We start from the raw sequence: 22,936 nt of genomic DNA, 5'->3' as shown, positions 1-22,936 counted from the left end.
TCCCAGGGGCCCCAACGTGTGATCGATCCAGCTCCCTGTGCCTGGGGTTCCCGTCCAGGACCTGTTAAATAACACAGCACAGAAGGCTCTCACACGCGTGGAACATGTGTGCGCACACACGCATGTGTCGGTGTCCATAACTTCTGGACGGGCGGTCCAGACCTGTCGCCATGGCCACCGCCGCGGTTCTGAGGAGGGATCTTTATTCCGTGTGCTTCTGTACCACTAATGCTTTGTCCCATTGGCTCACGTTACTTTTTTTTTTCTTCAAATAAACATTAGGTTTAAAAACAACAAAGAAGAGCTACTGGAACTAATACCAGCATCTGAAAAAATGAAAGGTTTTCTAAAATCTGATCTGGATACAGGCTTCTGAGAGAGGAATGTTTCGGCACACGCTAGCCAGAGAAGTGTTTGCAGAGCCCCTGATTTAAGCCTGACCCACCGCCGGGCATGGGACGGCCGGGCTGCTCTCTGTGCTTGGGACTCAGCGTCTGTGACGGGTTTTACGTGATTTTTAAAATGTCAATATCAATTCCCCCAAATGTTAACGGAATGGTGACTATGACCATGCAAGTCGCATCTACTGGTATTGAGGGGAAGCAAATAGTTCTAACATGTCAGAGCCTGTAGCACGTTAGATGCGCCAGTTTAACCTAGAAGCCCCGTACAAACACACGTGACAGAAGCTGGACACTTGTTTTAAAGGATTGGCAGGGAAAGAAGTCTGACGCCCCCGCATGAAGGCCCCACCTCTATTCGCTCCTGGGGGGCCCACATGTTTAGAACCTCAGTCCTTCAAAGAACACGTGCAACACCTGAGTAGGGAATGGGGACAAAAGCCAAAAGGGAAGTTGAGAAACGGAATGAGTGAGTCCCGCGTGCAGGGAGGTGCCCTGGGTTGCGCCCCACCCGCCTTACCGTGCTATCTTGTCGCTGCAGGACATGGTGAGCAGCCTCTCCCCCTGCAGCACCCCGTCCCACGTCTGGATGCTGGCGTTGGATCGCACCGGGATCGTCCCCTCCCCGGATTCTATTTTGGTCCGAAGCTGTCCTCTTGCTTTGCGGTTTGGATGTCTGTCTGCTGGTTCTAGAGGAAGGAGGGCAACCCACAGACAGCAAACATCTACTCAATTCACTGAAAAGCACACCTAACAATGCCCTGTGCATTTACAACACAGTTTATGCATGTACATGCCTACGTGTATCCTGTGCATACAAAATACACATACGATGTAAGTATATGACACTGGGTGGGAAGGCTACAAAACAAACCAAATTCACAAAAGTGGTCTCCTTGGGGGTTGGGGGAACAGGGGTTTCCATTTTAACTGAAATGATTTATTTCTATCATTAAAAAGGGGCTGAAGCAACAGGACCAGATGCTAACACTTGCTAATTCTGAGTGATGGCTATTTGGGTGTTAGTTATATTTTTTTCCCTTGTATTTTTAGAATTTCAAAAATAAACCTAGACAGATGCAGAAGTAAACCCATGAGAAGGATACTAAAACATCTGTAGTGATTACGCCTAGATGATATGAATATGGGTGATTTTAATGTTCTCATGTTTTATAAATATTTAGCAATTTTCCACAGTGAGTATGTGTTGCTTTTATAACCACGGGAAACAGCATAAGCAGACGTTCCTTCTGTTTGAGATAAATGCTGCTTAAGCTTGGGCACGGGGTGTGCACACACCACTGAAACACAGAAGCGCTAACTTGTGTGCAAGGAGGGACAGGACAGAATGCGACCGCAGTGGCACCTTGCTTTTCATCAGCGTCTACCTGCCTCTGGAGCATCAGCCAAACAGCGTAATCACACGTTAGTAAACGACAATTCATCGGGAACACGGAGGAGCAATACACCTCCGACACAGAGACATTTATCATCCAAATTTAAATAGAGATACAATATTGATCTAATACCCTCACTCTATTTTAATTACTTGGTTAATTAGAATTAGCATTTTTCATTCATTAAAGTTTTCTAATTAAATTATTAATTGTAAAGAAAAAACTCCATGATTTATAGAGACTCCTATTAGATCCACAACCAAGGCTAAACTTAAAAAAAAAAAAAAAAGAAAGAGAAGAGGGTACTAATGTAGGTTTGTTATTTTACCTGTTGCTACATAGTGATCAATCTACTTGAGAAACTCTCCATTGTTGAAAAATGTAGTCTCATACCTTCCAGGACTGGCTCATGTGGTGAGAAGATTCTGGCATCCCCGCAGGGAGAGGTGCTGATGTACAGATGGAACTGAACGTTCTCCTTCAGTTTAAACCCGCCTCGCTCAGATTTCTGAAAGATGGATCTTTTTTGATCATCTTTGTTACTGAAAGGAAAAAAGTTGCAAAAGTAACATTTAAAGCTATACACAGTCAATCAGTCTATCACAGTCACAAACGATTTTCAGAGGCCAATATTTTCAACAAGGGAAAGGTAACTGGAATTTCTATTTTATATATTTGTAGTAATTAATGTAGTTCTTGTCCACCCAGTAATGGCCATGCCATCGAAATGTGAGTAGCCTCTTCTTCTCATTTACGACCTCAGAACAGAAAGGCCACATGTAAGAAACAGCTTTGTAGAGAAAATCAGGCACATGATTAGCTCTTTCCAGAAACAGTGACTAGCGTAAAAATGACCATCTTTTGGTCTAGTTTGGAATTTCTGTTTATATTTACACTGCATAAAACAAAATCACGTGGTCTGCAACAAAGACTTAAAATTCATGTCCACGTATGTCCATATGTGTGTGTGCGTGTGTGTGCGTGTGTGTCATAATTTAGTCAAGTCTATTTCATAGCTTGAGCATTATGGGAAAAATGGGATTCAATCTTATTGTTACTGATAAAGTTATTATTTTTAGAATTTTTCGGTGATTATGCAAACAATGGAAGGTTTTGCAATGTTTCATATTATAATAAGAAAAGAATATTTTTAATAATAGCTTCCTTTACTTTCTTACGAAACTTACTTTAGGTAAAGCTCAAGTTGCGTGTACAGAAACCTAAGCAGGGACCTCCGGGAGATTATTTCTGCATGGCAGTCGTTCAGAGCAAGGCCGCGATCGCTCATGTATTCTCCGTTAATGCACTTCGTTCCCGTGGAGACACTTATCACCTTGGCGTCTTTGACGTCGGTGCCTGGAAAGCAACAGAGATTATTTTCTGTGACTCGCGGTGATGCCTGCCGACCGTGCTCCCGGGGCTGGCACGTTCGCTCAGCGACTCACCCTCCCAGGGCTCCCCGGACCTCGCAAGCCCGTCTTCACGCGTGTTCTCACTGGGCACAGCTGCGCACCACAAATAACCTTTTGCTAGGGACACGGGGGACATTTCTGGGAAGCTGACCTTCCCCACTATTGAGTGTACAGGTTCTAAACTTGAGAAGTTATTTCCTCTGGAATGCAACAAGGTCTTTTCTTGAACATTCCCCACCGGCACGGGCAGGAAACGCTATGTCAAGGCCGACTCCCTGGTCTGTAACCGGCCTTGACGTCAAACACCAAAGCGCTGAAGGGCCGGGAAGGGTCGGCCCAGTGGCACCAGAGAAACGGGAGGGAAAACGGGACGAAGTGGCCACGTCTTCCTTAGTGATCCGTCTGCTTCCCGCACCAGGAGTGAGACATAGCAGTGGGGAACGTCCACGCGGGGCCACCCGGACGGACTGGCGAGCAGACCACGGGCAGAGACACGCCGCGGGCCCTGAAGGGCACCTGAGAGCTGGCTCGCGCTCCCCACAGCTGAGTGGATGCTGAGCACGCGAGTGACAGCACCCACCAGGGACGCAGGGACGTTAGGAAAATTGTCCTTGTTGCCTTCCCACGACATCCTCTGAGGCGCATGCTACTGCCGTCTCACATGACAGATGCGTGAACTGGGGCCCAGGGCTCACAACCTGCCCAGGCCACTCAGCGGGCGCGAGCACCGGAACCCGCATCTGGGGCTGGCACCTGACTCCGGGAGCTTGCTACACAGGCCTGGCTTCACGTGGGAATGCCGGCTTTGGGCAAACAGTCTAGAGTGGAATACACACTGAAATGCAAACTGCTCCCAGAAGGTGGTTAAACAACTGGGTAAAAGAATTTGACCAGCTCGCTCACTCACGTGGCCCAAGGACGCAAGAACCTGACTTAGAGAACTCAACTCAGGGGGTGAGGTGTCCCGAGTTGTAAAGGATGGCCGTGGAGGGAGCTCAAGAGGGAGGAGAATACAGGTATCAGAAGAGAGGGTACTTCCTCTGCCCCACACGCTCCCAGCTGCGTCAGAGCGAGCATGGCCCGGCACGGCAGCCAGGGCCACTGAAGCAGCAGCCGTGCTTCCTAGGACACCGCGTGGCCCGTCCAGGCCAAGGGTCACGGACTCACACCCTTTCCACAAGCTGGCAGGTGTGCTGGCTCAGGAAGGACAACAGGGTCACTCACATGGGGACCTGGAGATTCCTCCCTGGCTGGCAGGTGTGGACAGACAAACCGTTCCCAGCTTCCCAGGAGCAGAGAGGAACCATGTGACAGGCGTCCCCCACCGCAGGGAGCCAGGTGCGGCAGGGCTGTGGTTTCCCTGTCCTGGGAGCTGCCCGCTGAGACGCAGTGAGCGCTCTCACCCCCGGGCTGTGGGAAGAGGGCTCCGGGATTCCTTTTGCTACTGGGACTTCTAGACAAATTTCATGGGGTTTCTTCTGCCTAAACTGTGCTTTTTCCCAGGGATTTTCTCTCTTGTATGACCTTCCTCTCTCCCCCCCAACAGTCACTCAGAAACTCATCTGGCAGCCTCAAGAGTGAGGTGGTAGATCAGACACATGCTAGTTTCAATAAAGCAGGATTAGTGGGTCTCCTGCCGTTTGCTGGAGCAGATCGAGGCCTTGCGCATGACAGAGATGAGGGACATCAAATATGAATATGGTATGCTGTCTCCAAATGAAACAAACCTAGGGTAAAAAGATGAACACTTAGGGGACAAAAAGGTTTGTAAGTGAAGTTCCCACATTTGCATATGGCCGACATTTTGAAGAAAAAGAAGAAAAACCACCTCCGGTTGATGTGTCTGAGCGGTTCTCACAGATGGCATTTCACAGTTGGTAAACACGGACGCACACGGGTGACACACGACACCAACATGCTCACCTGTCGTCATGACGACTCCTGCGAGCACTTTTCTGCGAGCGTGAGGGGAGGAGAAGTTGTCAGTCAGGTCACCAAACTTACCCAGGACCAGGCGAGAGACAGCGTCGGCCAGCACCTGGGAGGGGAGCAGAGACACGAGGGTTAGGGACCCACCGGCGCCTGGAGCAGGGCTGACCCCTCCGAATGTCACCACACACTGCTCCACACAGTGACATTTACCAACTGCTTCTAATCTGGGAAACCACACAGGTGAATCTGTCAAACGTGTGTGTGTGTGTGTGTGTGTGTGCTTGCATGTGTGTGCGCATGTGTGTGTGCGTGTACACTCACATCCTCCAAAACATTCCTTGGAAACCGATGCCCGAGGGTCGCACCAGACCATGGCTGCGCACCTTTCGACATGCCCTCGTGGGAGCCGACACCCACGGAGCGTGAGGCCCACACACACGTCGTCCCTCTGATTCTCACAACACCAGCCCTGTCCCCAGGAGGAAACCGAGGCACAGGGTGAGAGTGCCCGCACCGTGCCCACCCGCTGCTGCTCTCTGGCGGGCGCCTCTCTCAGTGACACCTGCTTAGGGCAGGACTGTGGAGCCAGGGAAGGCCCCTCTTTCACCCTCTCCCACACCCACACGTGGTGTGGCTCGGGGGCCGCACAAGGCCGGGCACACCGGGTGACACGCAAGATGGCGGGCAAAGGGGGCAATGAGAAGGTGCGAGCAGGTGGAAGAGCCTAGGCTGGGCCCAGCACCTCCCTCGCAAAGGTGCCAGGTAGAGACGTTTCCCGGTTATCTCAGCCTCCACGCATGGAGTCTCCTGGCTCCGCTCGCTGGCTCAGGACCAGCCGCGGCTCAGAGCTCGGAGGGGCACTTCCCGCTCAGACTGCGGGATGCTCGAATGCACCAGAGGCTGATGCTTTGAGGGAAGGTGTTAAACGCCATGTTTGCAGCACCTGAACAGCTGTGTCAGCAGATCACATGACCCAGGGGAGAGCCTCTCAGGAGCACATCTGTTAGACTGTGGACGTGGTCTTATCTCTACGGCTCACTGGATGTAGCGGGAAACCATGTCTGCTGAGAGGTGTGTGTTAAGAGCCAGTTTCAACCTGCGTCCCACCAATCTTACACCTGTCTGGACAACCAACGGCCACCAGGCAAAACTACTGTCCCCAGGGTGGCCCTTAACAAAATGCTTCCCAAAATGAACAGAAAGGTCATTCATCCTAAGTGATGGCTTATGGAGAAAACACAGCTGTCAGGACGTTGTCCTCCTGTCACTGAGCCAGCAAACACCAGTGAGTCCCGAGGACAGCGCAAGACAGAACACCTGGGAGCAGATGGGGACACCCGGGCAGGGGCACTGGCTGTGCAGGGAGCAGGTGCCTGTGCGCAGAACCGCGGACGGGCGAACGCCACGTGGCCGGGCCTGGAGGTAAAGGACGATGGTTCGAATTCACACAGAAACGTGGTGAGAGGTGAGGGACGGGCCGGAGGAAACAAAGTTGCGGTTACGTGTAAAGTTAGGCACGTCTCCAAGTTTCAGAGAAAGGTGAAAAAGTTTCACCAAAGAGTTCAGGGAGACCCGGATCAGGGTGCGGCGCTCGTGCCAACGCCGGCCAGGGGCGGGCATCCACCGCACAGGGGCAGCTCTCAAAGCCCCTCTAATTCCGTGTGGCGCATGAAGCGACTCCCTCTCAGTTTCAGGGGGGATAAAACAACAAAAACAACTTGTTCTTAAAGTCAAACCGGTGCACACGCAGTCCTGGGCAGCACCGCTTCCCCGCAAGGACACACAGGGACGGGAAAAGCCCTTCCCAGCGCTGGGCTCGCTGGGACAGAGCACACGGCCGTTGTCATGTGGCCAGAGTGCCTGTTTTTATAGGTCCCCTCATGCCACTACGAACATGAAGGCAAAAAATCTCCAGGCCAGGGATGTCTAAGTCCTTCGAGGGTTGCTCTGGGAAGACAGGTAGGTTTTTTCACCTTCCCTGGGACATACATCTTGAAATTTCCAGTGGAAAGACAATGGAGCCAGCAGTAAGGCCATAAGGACCGATTCTGGGAAGGCCACCCCAGGTCTTCCAAGGGACACGTGAGCTACCTGGGGGCTCCAAGGACACAGGGGCCATGGGGGCCACTGCGGCAGGGACTGGGGGAATCTCAGCTCCACTCCCCGGGAGCCCCAGTGGTTCTAGACTAACCCAGACGAAGATGGTGCCAGGTGGGGCTGGGACGGCCCCTGCCCATCCCACACCCCCACAGGATGGAGCCCAGCAGGGCCCCCCAGGGCTCCCCCCGCATCTCGGGAGGCCGAGCCCGCACAGCAGGGCTGACACTGCCCACAGGCTGCACTGCGGAGCCCCTGCATCTGATGTGACTTCGGGGTCCCGTTTGCCACTCTGTCAACACTAAGAGAAGACAAGTCACATCAGACAATAATTTGAACTTAGGCTGAAATATTTTAGCAAATAGTAACCCTGAAAATGAGAAATCACATGAGATGTAGTGCCACTGGTTTGTGACATGATATATGGACTAAATTCTCATGAACAATGTTAACAAGAGGTTTTAAGGGAAGCAAGTATTTGGTTCATCAAAAAAGTCAGCAAAATACTTTGACTGTATTGCTTTATACTGATGTTGCATTCGGTTGCTTTAGGCAAAATAAAATAAATTTCTTCTAAAACTGAGCACTACTGGTCGTCCCAGACTACAGCTGCACAGAGGTTGCTCTCATCGTGCCCAAAGGCCAGAGAGGAACCCTCACGGCCCCCACTGGGTGCTCCCGAGAGAACACAGCCACCCTGTCAATCCGTGTGGAGTCCCTCATTCATTCTGGTCAAAGGCAGTATATGTGTTATCTTCAAAGTGAATGACATTTTGACATGAAGGAATAAATAAAGAAGAGGGTCAAAGAATAATTTTTACAATAGACCAGCAGAAGTTTGGATTTCCAAGAAAAGAAGCAATACTAATCAGAGAGCTCTAGGACTCAGAGACGAGAACTAAATGCTATTTTCTTTACTCTTCCTCGTCCAGAGAAGCCACTCTGAGCCCACCTGACTCTTTCCCTTTCTTTCCCCTTATCTCACGGGGCGGGGGCAAGACCAGACTGAACAGCGGCTGCCCACTGCAGCCTGGCTGGGGGAGCCCACCTGGCTGCCCATCGCAGACCGGCTGGGGGAGCCCACCTGACTGCCCACTGCAGCCCGGCTGGGGGAGCCCACCTCACTGCCCACCTGCAGCCCGGCTGGGGGAGCCCACCTCGCTGCCCATCGCAGCCCAGCTGGGAGAGCCCACCTGGCTGCCCACCTGCAGCCTGGCTGGGGGAGCTCACCTGGCTGCCCATCGCAGACCGGCTGGGGGAGCCCACCTGACTGCCCACTGCAGCCCGGCTGGGGGAGCCCACCTGACTGCCCACTGCAGCCCGGCTGGGGGAGCCCACCTCGCTGCCCATCGCAGCCCGGCTGGGGGAGCCCACCTGGCTGCCCACCTGCAGCCCGGCTAGGGGAACCCACCTGGCTGCCCACCTGCAGCCCGGCTAGGGGAACCCACCTGGCTGCCCATCTGCAGCCCAGCTGGGGGAGCCCACCTGGCTGCCCACCTGCAGTCCGGCTGGGGGAGCCCACCTGGCTGCCCACTGCAGTCCGGCTGGGGGAGCTCACCTGGCTGCCCACCTGCAGCCCGGCTAGGGGAACCCACCTGGCTGCCCATCACAGCCCGGCTGGGGGAGCCCACCTGGCTGCCCACTGCAGTCCGGCTGGGGGAGCCGACCTGGCTGCCCACTGCAGTCCGGCTGGGGGAGCTCACCTGGCTGCCCACCTGCAGCCCGGCTGGGGGAGCCCACCTGGCTGCCCACCTGCAGCCCGGCTGGGGGAGCCCACCTGGCTGCCCACCTGCAGCCCGGCTGGGGGAGCCCACCTGGCTGCCCACTGCAGTCCGGCTGGGGGAACCCACCTGGCTGCCCACTGCAGTCCGGCTGGGGGAGCCCACCTGGCTGCCCACCTGCAGCCCGGCTAGGGGAACCCACCGGGACCCCACACAGGAAATCCAAAGTGCAGAGACTCCCAGGCGCCTGGCAGGTGCTGGAGCACGTACTGAGGGGCCCTCCCACCCGCCTGCCCTCTGACACCTGCCCACTACTGGTTGGCGCGTCCTCTGCTTGGCCGGGCTCTGGCCTGAGGAACAACAGCTGGCCTGAGGAACAACAGCTATCAGCCAGGCAGGCTGGAGCCAAGAGGCCACCCACCACCCGGACCCAGACGGGACGGCTCACTGGTGCCCTACGTGAGATTCCCGGGTGAGGCCTCTGACTGGGGCTCACCCCGTCTCCTGACAGAGGCTTGCTATGGGATGGGGTCGCCACGGCAGGGCTGCCTGGGGAGGGAACTGCGACTGTGGGGTCAGCACTGCCCGGTGCATGGGGCCCCGGCTGTCCCCCACCCGCCCCGGCCCCGCGAGGGCCCCGGCATGCACTGGAGGCTGCTCGGGCGCCTTGCCGACCACGTGGTCCTGGCAGCCAGACTTACCAGCAACTGCTCCTGGTGAGGACAGAGTGACGTTAAGGTGGAAAGCCAACAGTGACAGTGACAATCAAACGCGTACAAAGCGCCACCAAGAGCGACACCACGTGCTGTGGCGGCCGCGTTCTCCTCACCTGTGGCAAGTGCAGCTGCAGGCCCTCGCTGGGGATGGGCTGGCGAGACGGCGTTTGGTCCAAGTGCAAATTAAACACGGTGGCCAGGGCAGACTGTGCGGCCCGGGCCTTGGCAAGCTTCTTGTTCCTCCCCGAGCCCTCAAAGAACTGCCCGTCCACGACCACAGACATGACGAAGCTCTTGGCGTGGCTCTCGCCGCTCTCCGAGAGGAAGTCGTACTTCAGTCCCGGGCGCAGCTCGTTCAAGATCATCACCGGGTTCTTCCCGCTGGGGGGCGGGAACGGCGGCAGGACGGGGAGGGGAGGCTGGGCGAGGTTGGCGGGCACCGGGGACGCCGACAGGCTGAGGTCCCCGCTGGAGCTGAAGGAGTCGTCCCCGTTGGAGCCCACGTAAAAGGGCGGCTCCGACTTGTCCGGAGTCTCGAAGCCGTTGAAGAGCGTGTCCGGGAAGTCGGCCTGGTCGGACGTGAAGTCCGTGTTGACAGACAGGGTCCGCCCCATGGCCAGGTGGGCCTCGGACGCGTTGGGAAACTGCACGAACGACCGCAGGGCCTTCTCGGCGGCGTGGAGTTTTGCCTTTTTCTTTGTGGGGCCAGAGCCCTCAAAGACCTGCCCGTTCACTTCCACAGACATGACGAACAGGGGCGCGTGCACGGGCCCCGTCTGGGACAGCAGCGTGTACTGCAGACCCGGCTTGATCTCGTTGAGCTGCATCAGGGCGTTCTTGGGGAGGACGGGCCCCGGGGTTTTCCTCCGTTTCTTCAGGCGGTACTTGGAGTGGCCGTTGTTGCCCTCCTCCAGGGGCCGCTTCCTGCTGGTGCCGCCACCCCCGTTGGAGAGCTGGGTGCCCTCGCCAGGCCCCGGGGTGCTGCCATCCTTGGGGGGCACGTTGTCCAGATTACGGTTTTCCTTAACGTCGGTGCTGCTGGAACCTGCGGTGCCCAGAAAGAGTAACTTACAATGCCTTCGTTGCAGGACCTTGTAAATGCAAAATTTATAGATTCCTTTATCTCTCTTTGTAACTGGTCAAGTGATGTGTGCTTTTAAGTTTTATTCCTGGTGTAAACGAGAAGAGCTATAATTTAGCCAAACAACTATCACCTCAGCCGAAACAGGTACTTTGACATTGTACTTATTAATGGCTAATACCATTTCTGTTGGTGCCACCAACGGCTTTTGCATTAAACGGTGACATCTTTAAATAATTTTTTTCTACTGAGAATATTCTTAAGCACCTAGAAATACTCTTTCAAGCTTGTCAAGATGTGGGATAAGTGAATCCAGAAAGACCTTACATTAATAAATGTAACAAAATGATAACTTAATATTAGAATATGGACAAATATACATTTTATTTTAGCACTTTCCTCCTTTTCATTGTCATTTATCATCATACTATTTATAAGTTTTAAACTGCAGCACCTCTCAGAAGAGGAAACAATTTAAAAACATGCATTCGTAAGTTAATTTGCTTTTCAGGTTTAAAATATTCAATAAAAATGTGTGATTATTCTTAATTATTAAGTTTATGAAAAACTGCTTATATAATTGTAAAAAGTATTATGGCTTTTTAGAAATTATTTTTGGGGGATATGGCTTTATTTCTAGTACTCATTTTCATTTGGGGATTAATTAAATCTGAATCCTTAATACATTCCACGATAAGAAAAGTATATAAGAACAAGATATAACATTGAAGCTGCAGACTAGCTACCACATCTTAACTTCATAAATATACTATCTGGCAATTTTGTCTTTTTAAAAAATAATTATTTGATGAGTTTTCGGAATAATTTGTTTATCCTACTTTTTAAAGGTAGTTTTAGACTTAAAATTAATAAAGAAAGATAAGTTTAGGATTCTAAAAGTGCATGGCAAAATAAACACGATTTTGATTTTAAAAAGGGGAATAAAAAAGGGTTCACTCCTCCCACTAAGTGCATCAAGCTTTTTAAAAAAGGTAAGAGGAAATCGTTCTTTTTTATCGTGGTTAGTTTCTCAGGCCACCTGGTGCGTGGTGCCCAGGAGTAGCAATTGCAGGGTGGTGCCAGGTTGATGGTGTGGATGCATTTAAAGATCTCTACCGCTGGCTTCCGAAAATCCACCATAAATTTTTTAAGTAACCAAAATATTTTTAAGACTGTAAACCAATTCACAATGCCCCAGTATGGGGGCTTTGGGGTCTGTTTCGACTACATAATGTAAAAGTAGATTCTCACTATGCTACGCAAACTGAAAAAACCGTGAGAATATCCATTAGCTCCACCTTGGGAAGGTTTGTGTAGCAAAGCCCCGGCCACGGGCTGCCAATCTGCCCGGATAACGACCTCTAACTCCAGGGCTATGGCTCAGCTGAGACTGAGCCTGGTTTGGACACGGCCCCTGAGAAAACCAGTGCCGAGCTGTGGCAGAGATTAGGGGTCTACAAACTTCCTCTGCAGGTTCTGTCTCCAAACGCCCCTCACACACCACTTCCCCCAGTTGGCAAAGCTGACGGAATGGACACTAAATTTTCATTTACAACATCCTCCAGCAAAAGCTCGGTAGGTTACTCCTTTCGGTGCTCAAAGGGAACAAAAGGTTAAAAAGAGCAGAGCCAAGATGGAATTGAGAGGTTAATAAACTGTGCAAGAGCATTACACACCACATCATTGCTTACATTTGTTATTAAACAATTATCAAGACAGAAAATCAGATCATTATAAATGTATTCTGACATGCATTTAATCAAATATTTATAACCTCTGAAACAACCACATGCTTTCAGAAATAAAATAACCAGTATCGGACTGACAAGTAATCTTGACATTATAAGAAAAATATACTTTCCACAACACAGATCATATACATTCTAAATTCTTGTTCACTTGAGAGACACTGAGTTCTGCTCACACCGTCTATTAACAGTGCTACTATATAAAGGAAAATGAAACATTAAAATTAGAGAAAGACACCCCACAATCTCAAAGCCTCTTAAACATATGCGTTCTGTTCACAGATCATGCTGCTATATTTCATAAATGTGAGTATCAATCACGACAGAACATACAGGACTGGCATGTCAAAGTTTTGGCACTAGAACCAGCAGCTTATCTTTCCAGGAAAATTATTCAGGAGGGTTCCTTATCACGCCGTTGTCACAGGATCAGTTTAGGGCTCATTATATAAAGCTACATGACATAATGTTTCTGCCGACACGGGAGGACTGTGGCCACGCACTACAGTCCACTCCCGACACAGAGGAGGCCCTGGGATGCCTGCCACGCTGTTCAGGTGGGACACTCGGGAACACCTGCACATGCTGTTCGGGGGGACACCTGGGGATACCAGCACAGGCTGTTCGGGGGGGACACCCGGGGACGCCTGCACAGGTTGTTCGGGGGGGGGGGGACACCCGGGGACGCCTGCACATGCTGTTCGGGGGTGGGGGGGTGGGTGGAAATTAAATGGGCCAAGCGAAGGTCACAATTTCTAAAATGAGGAGTGTGGGCATAATCTCTCTCTTAAAAACTGTGGCAAAAATGGAAATGGTGAGAGCAACTGCCCAGCGAAACATGAGGCTGGATTTTACAATGATCTCAAGAGCAGGACTGTTGAGAAAACCGCCAGCAGCAGCCACGGGAAGCACACACATGGGCAGAGTAAGGTGAGCCTCGGTCACACGGCTCCAGACAGCCCTTGCTGAGCTGTCAACCCTCACGCCCCACGACCACCGACTTCAGCTGCAGGGACATTTACTGCTCAGTGCACAGAACAGAGGCCCAGCCCCGTCCACAGCACCCACAGCAAACAAGGAGCAGCAACACAACACAGCGACGCTTCCCTGGGCCACGGTTTGATTTGTGTGGTGCACAAGCGCCATTCCGAGACCTCAGGTGCTTCGTTCTGGGTGAAGCCACAGGGAAATGCGCTGAGCTAAGTTGTAACGATCAACAATCACTCCCAGTGTCACCGAGAGCTGCATGTTCTTCCTCGAGACAAGTAAGAATATAAATACATACACGTATTAGTTAGAAATGTGATGTCTTCCTTGTAACTTCCCCACTAAGCTCTCCCAGCTGCTGTGGAGGCACTGAAACTTTATTTGAACGTACTGCTCTCTGGGATTGAAGATAAAATAGAAGAGACAGGTGTGTTCGCTGAACTTTCAATAGAGAACAATGCTGAGAGGAAAAGGCTGCTGAGCCCCGGGGCTCTCCAACCCCTCAGCCCCACCGAGGACGGCATGGAGAGGACAAAGGCCCCTCGTGAGCTCTGCTTACGCCAGCCCCGAGTCTCCTTAGTATCTTTGGAAACTTAACAGACACGTGTGAACCCCCTTCCCTCAAAATGCAGAGACTCTACTGTATTTGAAGGGAAATATTTCTATACGATTATTCCAGATGACTGCGTATTTGAACCAGTCTCGAAGGTTATCTTCGGTTTGCACGGGTGACAATTCAGAGCATTACTCTGAGAACCAGCCATGAATGACATGACTTCACAGGAAGCCACACAGCTGCATGAGACACACGCCCAGAGGCATGCTCCAGAGAGAACAAGCGACGGCCTGCGCGGATCGGGAGGAATGGAAAACCTGGCCATGCGGCTGTCGGGAAACGCCCACGGCGGACGCCAACCCCCACTGCAGAGAACCAGCATCGCGACATGTCGGTGAGCGCACACCACGAGAAAAAGCGCCGATTTGCCTGAATCGGCCTCATTAATCAACTTGCAAAAACACCAAAATTTTAACAGAAGATTAGCCATTTGATACTACATGATAGGCCTAGATCTTACTCATGTTTTCTTCATCTTCCAACTCCATGGCAAAAGACGCTGGAGGGTTTCTTGACCGGCGGAGACTGTTTGTGTCTGAAAGACAGCAAGAAAATAGCATTTAGTGCTCCCGGGACGTGGGCAGCATGCGGTCAGTCTGCTCTGGGGAAACGATCACAGCGCTATTACAGACTAAAGGAAAAAATCACGAAACAAGAACTTAGGTCTTGGCCGGGCGCGGTGGCTCAGGCCTGTGATCCCGGCACTCTGGGAGGCCGAGGCGGGAGGATCGCTCGAGCTCAGGAGTTTGAGGCCAGCCTGAGCAAGAGCGAGACCCTGTTTCTACTAAAAATAGAAAAAAAAAAATTAGCCAGGCAAAGCGGCGCTCGCCTGTAGTCCCAGCTCCTCGGGAGGCTGAGACGGGAGGATCGCTTGAGCCCAGGAGTTGGAGGTTGCAGTGAGCTGTGATGACACCATTGCAGTCTAGCCTGGGTGACAGCGAGACTCTGTCTGAAAAAAAAAAGGAATTTAGGTCTTGTTAGAGAAGTTAGGTCTGCCACTTGGGACAGAACACTCCTTGCTGGCAGGTTACAGAGCAGCAAAGAACTCCTGATGGGGACTCTCCCGTGTGAGCGGTGACGAGGTGGACAGGGTCACAGCAAGGGAGGTCTTGGGCTGTGCCAGAGCCCCAGGCTGCTCTGAGGAGGGTGGGCTTGATTCTGGGGAACGGAGGGCCACAAAGAGCTCTGACTGGGAACAAAGGTGGTGACGTTTACATCTTAGGAAGATCTCTCCTACAGGATGGTTTGGAGACGCAACACACCCGACAGACAAGGACAGAACTCAAACGGGGCTCTCGTCTGCCTGCCTTCTCATCTTGGTTCCAGGCAGACTCTCGGTTTGGGTTGTAAAATAAAGCCACACACCGGGAACCAGCACCCTCAGCATTTCCCTTGACTACTTCACTGTCGTCTTGAATAGCATCGCGTACAGATGAGACTAAAATGCATATAGTTGTTACATTTAATTTAATTTCTCAGCCATGTATAACATATTATTTGTTGGCAGGAGAAACCACAGGAAATCCTCAAAGAATAATTATTCCAGTTTCTAATTATTAACAAATTTGAGTTTCCTCTTCCTAAATATTATAGATATACTTTCCAAGATTGCACTAATATGTGATCTATAATAAAGAATCCCATCAAACTGCAATTGAGGAAAAAGAGATTTGCAAATTTTGTAACCACATATTGCTTTGTATACAAAAAATGTACATTATAAATCATTAAAAGCCAAATTCATTGCTTTTAGAAAATAGTACTAAAACATGTATATCTTATATATATCTCATATATCATGTACCTAAAATATATATAGTTTACATGATAATCATTTGTTAATAACTTTTAATATCACTACCTTTCTGGCAAATTTGTTGCTAAAAGTTAAATGAGTTTCTATTTAGAACAGAGATTAAAAAATGTTTTCCAGGTAGTTTAAAAGTGTTATTATTTTATATTCATTAATTACTTTAAGACATATTTTCAGAGAATTATGTGAAAAACATAGTGCTGGATAATACAAGAACCTAAAACAAATCAGGAAGATTCTACAATTGTGAAATTTAAATGTAAATATTGCCTGGATAGTTGGTTATATTAAGGAATTATTGTTAATTACTTTAGGTATAGAAATGGTAGTTAACTTTTAGTGCTGGGTACTGAAGTATTTACAGATGAAAGGATAATATCTGAAATTTACTTCAGAATACTCAGCGTGGTAGGAACAAAGAAGAGGGAATCCAGGTGGCTGGTAATTATTGAACCTGGCTGAGGGCTGTGTGGGTTCATTGTATAATTCCCTATTCGTATAAGTTTTAATATTTCCATTATGGAAAGTTTTATTTTGTTTATTTTAAGAGATGGAGTCTCACTTTATTGCCCAGGCTGGAGTGCAGTGGTGTGATCACAGCTCACTGCAGCCTCCAACTCCTGGGCTCAAGCGATCCTCCTGCCTCAGCCTCCCAAGGTGCTGGGACCACAGGCGTGAGCCACTAAGCCTGGTGCATCATGGCAAGTTTTGAACAAAAGCGACTGAAGTGCGATCTAGAATGGGAGGTGGGATGTGAGCCAAAGCGCAAGGCCCACGTGTGCAGGGCAGATGCCCTCAGCAGGGGGTGTGGGTCTCTCAGGGGCCTCTTGGCTGGTGGGGTCAGGTCAGAGAAATGGGGACATGATTGCTAAACGGAGCCTCGGACGGAGGTCAGACCTGGGCGTACCATGAAGATGGGAAAGCAGAGAGTCGGAAGCACGGGAGTGTGCAGACAAGGCGATCACAGGCACTTCTGAGAAACCCTGACCACAGACTCAGGAAATGACAGAAACCTGCCTGAAGGGCTCAACAGAAGACTGGCTGAAACAGGCAGAAGGGACTTCCCAGTGGGAAGGTGGAGACGATGTACTTTTCCCTTTTCCTCCCAGTAAGAACAGCGAGAACCCTGGATCTCACATATAAAACCACCCTGAGAAGCCTGAACAGGGGCAGAGCAGGAGAGCAGCCAGGGACCCTGGGACCCGAGGAATGACCCTCCCTCTCTTTTGCCTCCTATGTCTGACTTGGAGCGGAAGAAGCTAGAACCCAGAACACCAATAGGCACAGACCAAAGAGCCCCAACAGTGGCTGCTCTCTCTGGCCAAGGGACCAGGGAAGGCGCCCAGCAAGACGGGACCCTCTAGCCGAGAGCTGTTCCGCTCCAGCCAAGCAGCACGCAAGGGCCTTGGCCCCACCCACGCCGGCTGGCAGGACCCCCAGAGTCCCCGTGCTGGTGTGGGTTCAGACAAGGCCGGTGGGGAGCCACGGCTCATCCTGCAGGCCCTTCCCACACCGCAAAATGAGGTCATGGCCCCCCCACAGGAAGGCTGGCGGAGCCTGGCCCTCCCCCTCCCGGCAGGAGTGAGAGCTGTGTGGGAAAGGGGCTCACGCAGAGGGTTTGCGTCAGAGTCAGAGTCTCATGATGTCACGTGAGCAGGTTCCAATCAAAAAAAAATCTCTTGTCATACCAAGAGCCAGGAGATCTCAAACTGCATGAAAAAGGACAGAGAACAGGTGCCAACTCGGAGATGCAGAGACGTGAGAATGACCCGAGAGAGATTTAGAGCAGCCTTCGCAAAAAGAATAACAGGGAGGAACCCGTCTGACTTCCGCCCCTGCTGTACAGCTCCCGGCAGTGAGACAGGATGGTGCTGGCTGGGGACCGACACACAGGTGGCAACAGGGCAGAACAGAGAACCCGGCAACACAGCCGCAGCCCCGCGGGAGGGATGGCGGCCACAGCAACCAGGTACACGGGTGGCAGTGCGAACCGTGACCAGGACTCACTCAAAATGGATCAAGGCTTCCATGAAAAACATAAAACTGTGAAACTTTTAGAAAAGCCACAGGAGAAAATCCTCAGGATCTAGGGCCTGGCAAAGGGTTGCTCAGACTCGATCCCTGAAAGAAAAGATGGACACACTGGGAGTTAAAAACTTTTGCTCTGCAAAAGATCCCGTCAAAAAGATGAAAAAACAAGTTACAGACAAGGAGAGAATATCTGAAAACCACACATCCAATGAACAGAATATATGAGAAATTCTCAAAACTCAATAGTAAAATAAACAAACAATCCAATTTAAAAACAGAGGAGCCATTGCACCAAAGAGGACACACACAGATGGAAATCAGCATGTGAAAGACAGTCAGTGACACCAGCCCTAGGGAAGCGCAGCTGGAAGGCACCTCTGAGAACATGCAGCTCTGAGAACGCACAGCTCAAAGTAAAACAGTGACCACCTCGAATGCTGGCAAGGACGTGGAGAAACTGGCTCTCCCAGACGTCGCTGGCAGGAATGCAAAACGGGCAGCCGCTCTGGAGAACAACCTGGCGGTGCCTTAAACACAAAACCTGCCACCACTGTCTGACGCGGCAATTGTACGAGCAGGCGTGTGTCCCGGAGAAATGATGGTGTGTGTTCGTGTTTCTTACAACTATGTGTGAGTCTATGTTCTCTCAAAATGAAAAGTTTAATTAAAAAATGGGCAGAAGAAAAGGCCGGGCGCGGTGGCTCAAGCCTGTAATCCCAGCACTCTGGGAGGCCGAGGCGGGTGGATTGTTTGAGCTCAGGAGTTCGAGACCAGCCTGAGCAAGAGTGAGACCCCATCTGTACTAAAAATAGGAAGAAATTATCTGGCCAACTAAAATATGTATATAGAAAACATTAGCTGGGCATGGTGGCGCATGCCTATAGTCCCAGCTACTCGGGAGGCTGAGGCAGGAGGATCACTTAAGCCCAGGAGTTTGAGGTTGCTGTGAGCTAGGCTGACACCACGGCACTCACTCTAGCCCAGGCAACACAATGAGACTCTGTCTCAAAAAAAAAAAAAAAATGGGCAGAAGGCATGCAAAAGGCTAATTTAATTCTCATAATCAGTCAACAATGGGTTTGCTTGAGGAGACTGACTTCCCTCCGATTTCTGTGTCCAGGAAGAACAGACTCCGCAGTGACAGTAAAAGTGCGTGCCGAGGTACGGGAGGGAGCCCGGCGCCGACGCAGTTTAGCTGATCTGCACAGCTCGCCTCGTTTTCCTGCTTTTACATATGAACGTTCTTTCTAAAGGACGTGGGAAATGTCTCACAGTGGAGAGTGGTCACGCTGGGTGTGGTGGCGGTGGGGACCCGTGCAGTAAGAATGGGAGCTGGAACCTCCTGCGGAGCAGAAGCCAACATTTTCGGCTTCTACAAATGCCAGCTCTTATACTAAAGGTTACAAAACAAAGCAAAACAGCAAATGCAAGCACTTGGTGGACTGCACATCGCTATGTTTTCTTCCATTTTGAAAAGAGCCTCTCATGGCCTCAACTGCAAACACATAAAAATTAAAACTCCATTAAAAATCCCCTGTGGAGCAGAAGCCCAAGAACGGCCAGTTAAAGAAAAGCCTTAACTGGCAGCAATATTGAAAATACCACCTCCATTTCTCAAGACCCCCGAACGCAGCAGCAGGAGACGGTGGTGGGTGTGGGAGACCCGACCTCGGAAGACCTGGGACCCACGTCAAACTCGGGTGCGGGCACGACCCCAAGCTTTCCTTTCTAGTGGAACTAGACAAGCCGATTCTAATGTTTACGTGGAAAAATAAACAGGTCCAAACAACCAGGAGAGCTCTGACCCAGGAGCAAGCGGGCGGGCCAGCCCTGCCGATCAGAAACCCACGCTCCTCAGGCCGCCCAGGGCGCAGGGCCACAGGGCAAGGAGACGGGACGGAGTCCAGAGCAGATCAGAACCTGTCCCGAAGCAGTGCATCTGGTGAGACTGGCGTCTTACAGCCGACGTACAAATGTGCTTTCTAACAAACAGGACTAGACGCTGGGTGGCCGCCCGGAGGAGGAGCAGGCTGGACCCCAAGGCCATCGGCCACAGTGTCCTTATCACCACTCATGGGTTATCTTTCATTTCAAATACCGTGATTGAATTGGCAATGTTTTATTTTTTAAACCAGGTGGTGCATAAACTGTTGCTACATTATTCTTTATACCTTTTTATAGATGCTTACATTGCCAAACAGAAATAGAAACAATATATATAAATACAACGTTCTATCAACTTCCGACAATACCGCCGTCTCCCCACCGCGGGGGCAAAGCTGGGGGCATGCGGACCCTCCTCCCCCCCTTCCCTTCTCCCGCCCGTCATGAAACAACATATTCTGGAATAAAATAGAAAGAACATGACTCAGTTACACCAAAGATGCATCATAGCTTGAACATTCTCTACTGTGCTGGTGAAAATGCTATCTTTAGGAGTCCACGAAAAATTTATAGATTAAAAACTGTTTAAGATAAGCGGTGAACTTGATTAAAACTACTAACAAATAAATGGATTTAATCCATTTTCTCTTCAAAAAAGGACAGTTTTGAGAGAAGTTTCATACATTCTTTATGACTGCTATGGGTTCTATTTTTAACAGCTATAAACTGCAAATTTAGAAAAAGAGAAGTGTTACTAAAGAAGAGATTGTGCTGATTCTTTACTGCAAATTAAGCAGTGTGCTGAAGGCTAGATTAGTGGTGCAGCTACAGCAGAAACACTGAACGATGACTTGATTACACAACAAAGGCGACTGAAATACAAACCTGTAAGAACATCACTTGCAGGAAAACAGTCTGAAATCCAGCAGGCTAATCATGCATGTTTAGGGAATTCACTTCACGATCTGTAAATCGGAAGCCGGCTCCAACACACGCCAGCGCTCACAGCCCCGGGAACGATGTGTGCCAGGGGCTCTCCCCGGCTGGCGCCCCCCCTACCCCGGCCTGGCGTCCCGCCTGCCCCACCAGCCCGGGGGCTCCATGGGCCACACGAGGCTCGTCCAGCGTCTGCAGCGCTCGGCAGGTGCTTCCCGCATGGAGGACGGTGGGCACAGCCTGGGGTGTCCTGGACCCACTAACTGCAGTGTGGCCACGACAGCTGTATCCGCTTTCTCTGAAACACGTCTGAACTTGACAACTACTCATTTACCTCTTAAGTCCGCAAGTCAGAAGCGTCTGGGAGCAAAGCGGCTCTGCTCTGCTCGCCGCTGACGTGACAGGGAGCCGCGCGGTACAGCTGTGACTGGGAACGCTGTCCCAGGCAGCTGACTGTCCTCCTCGTCTAAGGGACAGAAATGCCCTGCTGGGGTCACTCTCTAGGGGAAGTCAGCGACCTGCCTGCAGCCTGCAGGGTGATGGTGGCGGAGTGGGCCGGGACACGCTGGGCGAGGGTCCGGGCTGAGCCTGCCTCGGTTCCTCGCGGTGTGGCCTTGGCAGGGCTCTCAAGCCTGGTGTACGCGAGTTGTCGCCCACGGCTCCCCAGCAGGAGGCTGAGCAAGTCCTTGTGACCCAGCGCCGGCACGGCACCTGCACAACCCGGTGCCCGTGAGCCGTGGCCACCGTCACTGCACAGCAAGGAGTGGGCCGCCGTGGGCAGGGCCACGAGTCCTCGCCCCCCACGCCCCTGTCGGGGGGCTGTTGGTGGTGAATCAGGCCCCTCACCTCTCCTGACACCACAGACACCGCATATTGACTGGACGCAGGACGGTGCTGACCACAGCAAACGAATGCGGGCCAATTAATCCTGCCAAGTTATGTGCAGCGCAAATCCTGCAAAGCAGATCTTTAAGATCTCGGCTATTTATTCTCTCGGGAGAATTAAAGCAACTCTTACAGAAATCCATTTTCAAAGTCATGTCTCAACTTGTTTTCTGACTACTGACCTTCCAGTCGCGCACGGCGGAGGCTGTGCGGGGCGAGAGCCCCGGTGGGAGGGCGAGTTTCTCCAGCGACCTCTCCGGAGTCCGCTGACAAGCGACACGTGCGTCCCCCCACCTACGGCAGTCAGGGCGCCCCCGACAGCGGCAGCACCTTCCAGACGAGCCTGGACGAGCAGGCTGGCGACCGCCTGAAGGTCAGAGCCGCGTTTCGGCAGCCTGCAACCAGCTCCAAGAGACCGACACCCCGTGCAAAAACGGGGAGACAAATTCGAGCAAAATTCATGAAAGAATACAAATGGGCTTTAATAAGCGTACTTGTCAAAGTTTCTTTTCACTCTCTAGAAAGCAAAGGAAGACGTCAGCTGTCAAGCTGACAGCACAGGGGTCACAGCCAGGCTGCTCTCTGTGCTGAGCATGGCGGGCCCCGCAGCGTGTGGCCCCCTCGGTCTGGCGAAGCCCCCCCACCTCGCTGTCCGGAGGGCAGAGGGGCCGGCGTGAACCGGGGTGGCAGGAGGCGCAGAGGGGCCTGTCCACCCCTGCTGGGCACCAGGAATGGCACTGGAGGGGCCCGGCCACCCTTCTCCTGCACGTGTGTCTCCGTATGACACAGAAGTCAGGTACTGCTGGGCTCCGACATGACGACACCAAACACAAAGCATTAAACACTAAACTTCCAACTCCAGCACTAGGAACTGGAAGGAAACTATTACGGCTTTGCTGATATTCCAAGGTAGCTATGAGGATTGTTACCTTTGTTTTATCTATACTTCCTAATTCTCACAATGAGCATACACAGCTTCCCATAGTAATAACATAAGAAAACATTAAGTTTCATCCCAAGCCTTGTTCCTGCGCACACAGACGCACCCTGGAAAGGCAGCAGCCCTCACGGGACACCAGGCCACACTCCGACCACCACAGGCTGTCTGTCTCTGTAGTCTCACCTGCAACCACCATTAACCAAAAGAACTGCACACTTTTCAGGGAAATTACACCAAATTCCGTGTGCCCTGGATTTTATCATAATGTCGGTCTCAGAGGGACCAGTCAGCCGGCCCAAATACAGGCAGAATAAACTGCAGCAGAGGGCCCAGCCCCTG

The 22,936-nt window shown here is 51.5% G+C and overlaps 1 protein-coding gene across 3 annotated transcripts in view; it reads right to left on the bottom strand.

Moving 5' to 3' along the window:
* Window positions 1-22,936, bottom strand: part of ADARB1 (adenosine deaminase RNA specific B1) — a 117,379-nt gene that overhangs the window by 38,119 nt on the left and 56,324 nt on the right. For all 3 annotated transcript variants that reach the window (XR_006732766.1, XM_045540835.1, XM_045540834.1), the window contains exons 2-7: window positions 14,569-14,643; window positions 9,790-10,721; window positions 5,134-5,248; window positions 2,986-3,154; window positions 2,192-2,340; window positions 922-1,090 (exon numbers count right to left, since the gene is read on the bottom strand). Coding sequence is in view for 2 of the 3 variants with exons in the window: in XM_045540835.1 (XP_045396791.1) it covers window positions 922-1,090; window positions 2,192-2,340; window positions 2,986-3,154; window positions 5,134-5,248; window positions 9,790-10,721; window positions 14,569-14,596 (1,562 nt within the window). In the remaining variant the exon portion in view is untranslated. The remainder of the gene's footprint in view (window positions 1-921; window positions 1,091-2,191; window positions 2,341-2,985; window positions 3,155-5,133; window positions 5,249-9,789; window positions 10,722-14,568; window positions 14,644-22,936) is intronic.

The sequence above is a fragment of the Lemur catta genome, chromosome 1 (assembly GCF_020740605.2).
Source record: "Lemur catta isolate mLemCat1 chromosome 1, mLemCat1.pri, whole genome shotgun sequence".
NCBI classification, from domain to species: Eukaryota; Metazoa; Chordata; class Mammalia; order Primates; family Lemuridae; genus Lemur; species Lemur catta.
Note: the sequence above shows the minus strand (reverse complement) of the source record. Positions and strands in the feature narration are given on the sequence as shown.